Consider the following 9,240-nt stretch of genomic DNA (forward strand, 5'->3'; position numbering starts at 1 on the left):
TGACCAACACTTTCATTTTTCTTGCTGAGGGCCCTCTAAGATTCCCAGTATCTGTGTCTGCCGCGGCCTGTGTGGCCAGTCCATGATGTTGTCTGGGGAACCTAGAAGGATACAGGAGGGGGTGATGGAAGGTAGGTAGGGGTGAAGCACCAGCCATGTGGGTAATAAAGGCCCTGGGCCCTGGGGAGAAGTGAGCTCATTGCTTGCTTTCATGGGAGATGGGTGGGAGAACCACAGCAGTGGTCAGGGAGGAGCTTATGTCGTGATCCACTCCCAGGGTATGTTGATTTTCTAGTGTTTCCTCCTTTTTTATATATTCATCCAGCTAATGCAAGCACCTATGTTTTTTTATTTTTTTTAAATTTATTTTATTTTTTTTTGAATGGATTTTTAAAGAATTTATTCTGTTAAGAAACATAACAGGGGATGGCCACAGACATATTACAATCAGGAGCTGAGACAAATAGTAGAGAAAAATCCTTTTTTTTTTTTTTCAATCAAGAAACCAAAGACTCTGCTTCCTAGTCCCTGAAATGAAATAGTCCCTTTCAGGGCTGATGCTGTGTTTCCAGACCTTTAAGCACTGTTAAACATCAGCCTTTCACTCCTTCTAGGTGAATTCACCCAAACTCCATTCTTGTTAGAAACCGTGAAAAATCATTCCTGCCAAAGCTGTTAAAACTACAGACTTAATAAATCTGGTAAATTCTACTGCTTGGTCAGTTCCATTATTCTGTTTCTCATCTCAATATAACTACCACTGGTTTGTGAGATATACCCATGAACACGAGAAACATCAAGACACATCTAGAGGCCTTGTCCTCAGACATTCTGAGGGTTAGCAGTCTTCATGAGACTTCATGTGGGACTGGAAGGCTTCTTGATCTGAGAAGGTTTTTCCACAGGTGTTACAGGGAGAGCCGTCATCCTCCTTGTGCGAGCGCCGGACATGGCTGTCGTGAGCAGCGTGCGATGCAAAAGATTTACCACAATACTTGCATTTGAAGGGTTTCTCCCCGGAGTGCTGCCTGATATGCGTGCGGAGTATACTAGAGGCAGTGAATTTCTTAGTGCAATACACACAGTGGTAGGGTCTGTCTCCAGAGTGGACTCTCATATGTTTGTTTAGACTGGAAGATTGAGAGAAACACTTCCCGCATGTAGAACACTTGTGAGGCCGATGCTTCTCATGAACGTGAAGGATGTGGATCCGGAGCCGGTCTCTCTTCTCAAAGGATCGTTTGCATAAAGAACAAGGAAATTTCCTGTCACCCTTGTCCACACAGGGCGTGTACTTTAGATGCTTGTCTCTGTAGTATTTGTAGGTAAATACTTTGCCACATCTTTCACACCTGTACCCTTCTGCAGACTCTTCGGAGGACCCAGACACCTGCTTCCCCTGCTTGGGGACCTGCAGGCTCACAGGAATGTCCAGAAACTTCTCATAGCAATCTCCATACCACACGAGGAGCTCCTGGTTCTGGTAGATCTCCTTGCAGCTCTCGTAGAAGATCTGCCCTTGACATTGTACTGCTACCAGGTTCTGCTCCGATGGGAAACGGGCACAGTTGACATAGGACATCCAGTTCCCTGCACCTCCTTTCCCATCAATAAAGTGGCTTAACTGACCATCTTCGAAGATCTCCCACATCAGGGAATTGTCTCTGTGTGTCTTGACTTCGCTGGTGTTGACCACTTTACCCTGGAAGGGCCCAAACCTGACTCCTTTGGCCACAAGACTACTGCAGAACACCCCAAAATGTGCGACTTCACCAAACTTCGTCTGCCGGAGGCAGAGACCTTCTGGTAGCTGAAGGGAGTCCTTATCCAGAGTCTGAGGAAGAGAATCAGCCCCGGAGCTGTCGGTGGGGATCAGGAGGCCCGAGATCGCGTGGCGCAGGTGGGCTGAGTGCTGCGGGCTGGGGATGACCCCGTACAGAACCAAGTGCAGATCTTCCTGGGTGAAGTGGTAGCGGCGAGAAGCCTTCTCCTCTTGGTTCACGAGTTTGGGGCCATCCTCAGAGGGCTCGCTGGGGGACCCCGATAACAGCTGCGAGGGCTTCGGCCTCTCAGGTAACAACGAAGTATCCACGGGGGGCGGCGGAACGAAAGTCTCAGGTCCCCAACACTGGCCACCGTCGCTCCGGCCGGCGGTGTGTACCAAGCCCTCGCTGGCGGCGCCGGTGAACTCGCGACTGCCGTTCTGGAAGTGCGGCCCCTCCCTGGGGAGGTGGGGAACTGGGTACCAGGTCGGCAGCTTGCTGTACCAGGGCAGGTCGCACAGAGGTTCCCTCGGCAGGGCCAGGCCCGGGCTCAGCAAGGGAGGCGCGGTCCGGAAGCCGAAGGGGGGCAGAGCCGGGGACGCGGCCAGGGCCTCCAGCGGCCGGAAAGGCTGGAAGCCCTCCTCCGCGGCGGTCAGGGTGTTCCCGTAGAGGCCGTAAGCCGGGAAAGGCGTGTAGTAGGCAGCCAGGTGTTGGGGGCTGCCCTGGAGCCAGTCGGGCGGGTAGTATCCCTTGTCCTGGGGTCCGGTCTCCCCCGGCGGCCGCAGGGCCATCCCCGGGCCACGGCGCTCGGCGGGTCTTGACCGGGCAGCGCTCGTTTCCAACACCCACGCTCGACGCCCGCCCCAAACCCGGCTCCTGCAAAATGTGCTTCAAGTTCCCTCCTCCGCCTTTATTTTTTATTTTTATTTTTTTTATTTTTCATTTATTTTTATTAGTTGGAGGCTAATTACTTATGCGTTGGAGAAGGAAATGGCAACCCACTCCAGTATTCTTGCCTGGAGAATCCCAGGGATGGGGTCGCACAGAGTCGGACACGACTGAAGTGACTTAGGAATTACTTTACAATATTGTAGTGGTTTTTGCCATAATTTGACATGAATTAGCAATGGATTTACATGTGTTCACCATCCTGAACTCCCCTCCCACTTCCCTCCCCATCCCATCCCTCTGGGTCTTCCCAGTGCACCAGCCTTGAGCACTTGTCTTATGCATCCAAACCGGACTGGGGATCTAGAGCACCTATGTTTTGAAAAGTTAAAATAGCACTTTAATAATGGGATTAATATCTGAGGGAAAAAAAAAATCAATACACCTTGATTCTCTTTGTCTCAGCAAAGTTCAGAGCAAGGTGACCCTGGTCTGGCCTCACCATCTGGAAGCTCACTTGCTATGTTTACCCTGGTTTGCTGCTGGAGATCTGGCCTACGGCCGCTCTGTTCCTTTAGCTTGTTCTCACCTGCCTGAGGAAGCCAGGAGAAGTAGGGGTTATGCCCTAATCATAGAATGATCCTCAGGAAGCTCCCAATTTAAGAAGGGGAGACCCAAGTCCTGCTTTGGGCAGGAGACAGCCCCTGAACACGAATTGCTGGTCTAATGGTAAGGATAAGGCTTCTCTCTGGGTGGGTTAGAGTAGGCCCGTGGGTCTCTCCCTTGCCCTTCCAGCCTGATGCCAGGAAGGTAAGGATGTGTCCTGGACTCCTGGGAGCAGTAGTTGTGAGGTATGGTATATGATGTGAGGGGTGGGGACATCAGCCCTCTCAGTTCAGAGAAGCAGGCAGGACAAAGGGGACTGACTGCAGATCTGCCCAGGGCCTTTGCCTAGGCCAGGAGAGGGCAGCAGCGTTACTCTAATAAGAGGAGTGGGGCTAGGGGGAAAAGGAGGGAGGTCATTCCTGTTTAGGGGACTCAGAGAGAGGGTGGGGGAGGAGGGCATGGCAACCCACTCCAGTATTCTTGCCTGGAGAATCCCATGGACAGAGGAGCCTGGTGGGCTACGGTCCATGGGGTCGCAAAGAGTCGGACACGACTGAAGCGACTTACCGCACGTGTGCACGTGTGTACACACACACACACATACACACACACACACACACACACACACACACAGAGGAAAGAGGGTGGGGAGTGGTTTGCTGGAAGCTGGTGGAAGCAGACGTGAGGGGAGCTAGGAAGGTGCCCGTCCTCCTTCACATCTCCTTGGGGGTCGGGGGGAGGTTTGCATGTTCATCCGGCTGCCCTTGAAGGGCTCTATCACTAGAAGTTCACAGCCTCACAGAATCCATAACTTGATTCTGGATGAGGAAAGTTGACTTTAATATTCCACCTCCACCTACTTCTAGTGACACCTAGGTTTGATGAAGAACACCCTCTTCTAGCATATTCTGAGTTTAATTTCAGGAAAGTCTGTTCCTTTCTTTCGTGATGAGCCCCTTCTTTGAGACTCTCCCTTCCAAATATTTACTTTCATGGGTCCTTTGTATGTCTTTCATTTGTTGTGTTTTAGGTGGAAATTGAGGAAAAGATTAAATTTCACATGTAACTCACTGTATCATAGAGGTATTTCAGAAAACAGTATTCCATCAGGTACTCCAGAGCAGAGATAAGCGTGAGAATGTAAAGTCTCCTATAATTTGCAGGCATCTCAGGGAGGGCTTTGGACAGACTGGGGGGACAGAGGCAGGGCGGGCAGGGCAGGGGCAGTGGTAGCGATGGACAGGGAGACCCCTGTTCACATGTAGGCAAGAAAAGCAAGTTAGATATTTTACTTATTTATTCATTTATTTCAAGGTGGTTTTAGTATTTTAAAGTCTTTATTGAATTTGTTACAATATTTCTTCTGTTTTTATGTTTTGGAGTTTTGACTGCCAGGAATGTGAGTTCTTAGCTCCCCAACCAGGGAGCAAACCTGCAGTCTTAGCCACTACCCTGGACTGCCAAGGAAGTCCCAATTTACTTATTTTTTAAAATTTTATTTTTAATGAGCATCTTTCTTGTATTTTTTTAAAATTTAATTTTTTGGCTGTCCTGAATGGCACGTGGGACCTTAATTCCCTGTTCAGGGATCGAATTTCAGTCCTGTGGAGTGGAAGCCCGGTGTCTTAACCACTGGACTGCCAGGGAAGTCCCAGGCATTTTGATTTAGAGCTTCTGGCTGAGAGAAATAGATATATATTTTGGAGATAAGTGCTAGAAAAATGTGAAATGGTCAGAGTTGGTGTTTATGGTGTTTTGGGTGATATTGTAAGACCTGTGACTAGCAAACACCAGAAGTTGCCCCTCTTTGTTGATATGGGATGTGCTCTTTGGTGATGGCAGGCTGGACCTGCGTTGGGATGCTTCTGGAGAAAATGTTGTTCATAAATAAAGCCACTGTGAACTTGTCCTTCTTGGAGTCAGAATTGAGGAAGGCAGAGCCGGCTCCCACCAGTTGGAGAATCTACAAGCCAGGGTAACCTTTATGTCGGCTGCCCTCTGGGGCCATGGCTTAGGGAGTAGGGTCTTGATTTTTGTGAGAGGCAGTTAAATGATGACGCCTGTGACATTACAGGCTGAGTGATCTGTTGGAGGAAATAAAATCTCAAGCCTTTGTGGAAGGAAGAGGTCAGAAGGTTTACTGTGGTTTGGGAGGCTTTGCGCAGCAAGTGAGACTTGATCTGAGTTTGGCAGGTGGAGGCCCAGAGGTGGGTGAGAAAAGGAGGAAGGTGCAGCCTGAAGGAGGGTGTGCAGTGGGGACTGTGAGACCCATGTCACCAGAGAAGAGCTGTGGGCTCTTGAATACAAGGAGGCCTTGAGTGCAAAGGTGGGAGGAGTTGAAACTGATATGGTGAAAAGCAGTGATCTAGTATGAAAGGGGAAATTACAGAAGGAGGAAGTCACATTAAAAAAATTAATTTTTAGTTATTTATTTAATTACTTGGCTGCGTTGGGTCTTAGTTGCGGCACACAGGATCTTAGCTGTGATGCACGGACTTTCTAGTTGCTACGCGGTGTCTTAGTTCCCCACCCAGGGACTGAACCTGCACCAGCTGCTTTGGAAAGTGGATGCTTAACCACTGGACCACCAGGGAAGTCCCAGGAGGTCACATCTAGAAGATAGTAGAAATATCTTTACATTACTTTGAAGATAGCAGAAATAGCGCACCAAGCTGCAACAGTGAAAAAGCCAACTGGATAACCGGGACCTCGTTTCTCTACCTTTTCCCTCTTGACCTCCCTTTGGGATTTGATTTCCAGATGCTCAGGTCTCCAGATATTAATATTTGCTCTACCTCGTCTTCTCCTAGTGATCTAGATGGGAGGCAGGAGTTCAGCCCAAGTGGGCCCTGTGGCTATACAGTGTCTGGTTGGGACTTCTGATTTCTGAGGTCTGATTTCTGGGCAGCTACAAGGAGGGGAGCTGGAGACTGAGTGTCTCTATGATTAGTCTTGGGAGGAGGAAATTTGTACCAGTCGGGATCCTTTAGGCTGCCTCCCAAAAACAAACCAACCAACCAACCAACCAACCAGTTTGATATAAATTGGATTATAAATGGAGCCTATTATCTCATAACAAGAAACCTGGATGTCAGGGGTTCCTGGTCTGGGTAATTCTGCAGCTCAATCATGCCAATTTCTTTGTAATTCTTTTTGCTCCCCTCTCCAGCAGCCTTAAGTATATAGTTCCCTCAGTAACAACAATTAACATAAGAAGGAGGTATTTCCCCTCTCCCCCAAATCTTTTTCTTACCAAGGCAGAAAATCTTTCTCCTAAATTCTCCAGGAGAAATCTTTCTGCTTCACAGCAGTTCAGAACCAGGTCCGTTGGCCACTTCTAGTAGCAAAGGAAGTTTTGAGATGTCTTTGGCATTTTCAACTTTCCTCATGGAAGGTGGAGTTTGCCAAAAAAGAGGAAGGATGGGGAGGGGACCAATAGATGGTTGGTGACCAAAAGTGATTGCTGCAAACCCAATGGATGAAGGGGGATGGAGCTGCTGCAGAAGAGAGGCAAGAAGACCAAGTCCTGGGCCTTGCAGGAGGAAGAGGAGGAGAGCTTCTGAGGTTAAAGGTGGCCTATGTGTTGGGATCGAAACACTGTGGGCTGTGCATTTGATGTGAGGGGTGCTTCACCCGCACTGGGGCTGGGGTGTCCTGAAATCTGACATCAGAGCTGCCTGTTTCTGTTTTTCTTCCTGCCAGTTTCAACCACGATGACTTGCCTTGAGCCCACAGGGTGGAGGGTGACATTGCATCACTGGCAATAGAATTCTTTCCTGCTCTGTTGGGAAAAACTCTGTGGTGACTGGGTACTCCTGGATGTGACTGGGAATGAAGAACTGGCTCTTTCTCTTGAATTTCCTGATCTAAACGTCTTGTCCTTAGCAGTAGGAGGGCAGCGGTGCAGATGAAACAAATAGCAGACACCTGTCAGACGGGGAAGAAACAGCTCTTTCTTTGGGGAATTTCCAGCTCTGTAAGGGATGATGGGCCTAAGGGCTCTGATGAGACCTGTGAGTTGGGAGGCCGCACTGAGGGAAGCCTTTGTGGGGACATGGATTGGGTGGGAGGTGCTAGATGGTGGGGTACTCAGCTGGGGAAAGACCTGAAGGGCTAGGGTGAGAGTTTAGGGAACAGAAGAGAAGGCTCCGAAAGTCAGCCCATCTTGCCTCCTCAGGAGTTTCCAGAGCTTGCAGGTTTGAGTGTTGACCTTGTCCTTAGTCAGTACCCAGAACACGGTCCTGGTGAGGCAGTGCTCCAGGGCCTGGGCTGGGCACAGAGTGGATGCTGTGAGCTGACCCACCCTAAGCTTAAGTTGGAGTTTTCTCCAACTGAGGGGTGACCGTGGGCTTCCCCCTCGAACCCAAACTCCATATACCAGGACTTCCCACCCCAAGAGAGCTGAGGTGGCTTCCTTCTCCCATCTTGTGTTTCAGCAAGCTCCTTGGCGTGGCAACTAAGTGTTCAGCAAATTGCATAAGTGTTGCCCCCCTTAGGAGTCAATAGCAGCCCCCTAGTACCCTCCAAAGAAGGCATGAGTGCCTGGGTTAGGGTTCAGGAGCCCTGAGTTAAGACTGTTCTGTCCCTCGCCAGCAGTGTGGCCTTGGGAGAGTCACTTGGCCTCTCTCAGCCTTGGTCTTCTTATCTATAAACCAGCTGCACTGTTCAGGGCTGTGGGCAGGCGGGCTCCAGTGGGAGCCACAGCCTGGTGTCCGTGCACTGTGTGACTTCAGGCAGGCTCACCTCTTTCAAGCCTTGGTTTCCCCACTCGGAGATGGACAATGGATTGCTTGGAGAGTTAAAGCTGTGCCTGGCACCTGGTTGGCACTCAGTGAATGTTAACCTCCCCTCTTTGGTTCCTGAGTGTTTCTTTTGGTTTTATAGCCTTTCAGCTCTGGATAAGGGAGGCACATTATGCATTGTGTTGCTATCTCTTGCCAGGGGCAAGGTAAGCAACAGCATCAGCAACAGTGAAAAGCCAAAACAAAATAGGTCACAGCTCACTAGTCTTTAAGAGGGATTAAAGTCAGACTATGGGGCTGGCTGGGACCCAGAGTCAAGTCGCCACCTGATTATGGTGAGAATTAAAGGGGATAAAGCCAGGGTTAAGCCAGTTTTGTACCTTGTGGTGGGCAACCAGGACAGATATAAAGAATTGACTGAGTGGTGGGTTTTCAGACAGGACGACAGGCAGGTGAGGGGCCTCCCACTCGTCTCCCGGCCCTCGGGGGTGGTGGGGTGGGGCTTAGGCTGGAGCCTGTCCAGGTTTAGGACCAGGTAGACCTTGAAGGGCATTTCCTCAAAGGGGAAATAATCTGCATTTCTCTGGAGTTCCTGAAAATGGTGAGGAAGGGCTCAGTGTTTGATTAGCTCTTGTTTCTGGTTGAGGTGCAAGAGCAATGTTGGTGGGTGAGGAAATGGCTTTCAACATCTCTTTTATTTTATCTATTTATTTGCTTTTATTGAAGTATACATAGTTGATTTACAGTGTTGCATAGTTTCTGCTGTGCAAGCAAAGTGATTCAGTTACACACACACACACATATATTCTTTTTCATTATGGTTATTGAATACAGTTACCTGTACTATACAGTAAGACCTTGTTGTTTATCTATTTTATATCAGAAGTATATATCTACTAATCCAAAATTCCTCATTTATCCCTCCCCTCTCTTCCCCTTTGGTAACCAGAATTTTGCATTTTATGTCTGTGAGTCTGTTTCTGTTTTGTAAATAAGTTCATTTGTTTCATATTCTACTTTATTATTACTGCTTTAATTTTAATTTTTTTTGCCATACCTGGTGGCACGTGGGACCTTATTTCCCAGATCAGGGATTGAACCCACATCCTCTGCATTGGAAAGCAGAGTCTTAACCCCTTTACCATTGGGGAAGTCCTGTTTCACCCTCTTTTAGATTTCACATACAAATGACATCATATGATATTTGTCTTTGTCTGACTTTACCTACTACGATAATGTTA

The 9,240-nt window shown here is 48.8% G+C and overlaps 1 protein-coding gene across 1 annotated transcript; it reads right to left on the reverse strand.

Moving 5' to 3' along the window:
• Window positions 1–464: 464 nt before the first annotated feature.
• Window positions 465–2,563, reverse strand: LOC122427136 (PR domain zinc finger protein 14-like). The gene has a single exon (XM_043446443.1). It carries the CDS (start codon window positions 2,552–2,554, stop codon window positions 839–841), a length of 1,716 nt encoding a protein of 571 aa, XP_043302378.1. The 5' UTR covers window positions 2,555–2,563; the 3' UTR covers window positions 465–838.
• Between the last annotated feature and the right edge of the window lie 6,677 nt (window positions 2,564–9,240).

Source organism: Cervus canadensis, chromosome 2, assembly GCF_019320065.1.
Source record: "Cervus canadensis isolate Bull #8, Minnesota chromosome 2, ASM1932006v1, whole genome shotgun sequence".
Lineage (NCBI taxonomy): Eukaryota > Metazoa > Chordata > Mammalia > Artiodactyla > Cervidae > Cervus > Cervus canadensis.

What these genes read in the sequence shown, in the direction of transcription:
- LOC122427136 (XM_043446443.1), bottom strand. Translation starts at nt 2,554, where the DNA reads ATGGCCCTGCGGCCGCCGGGGGAGACCGGACCCCAGGACAAGGGATAC.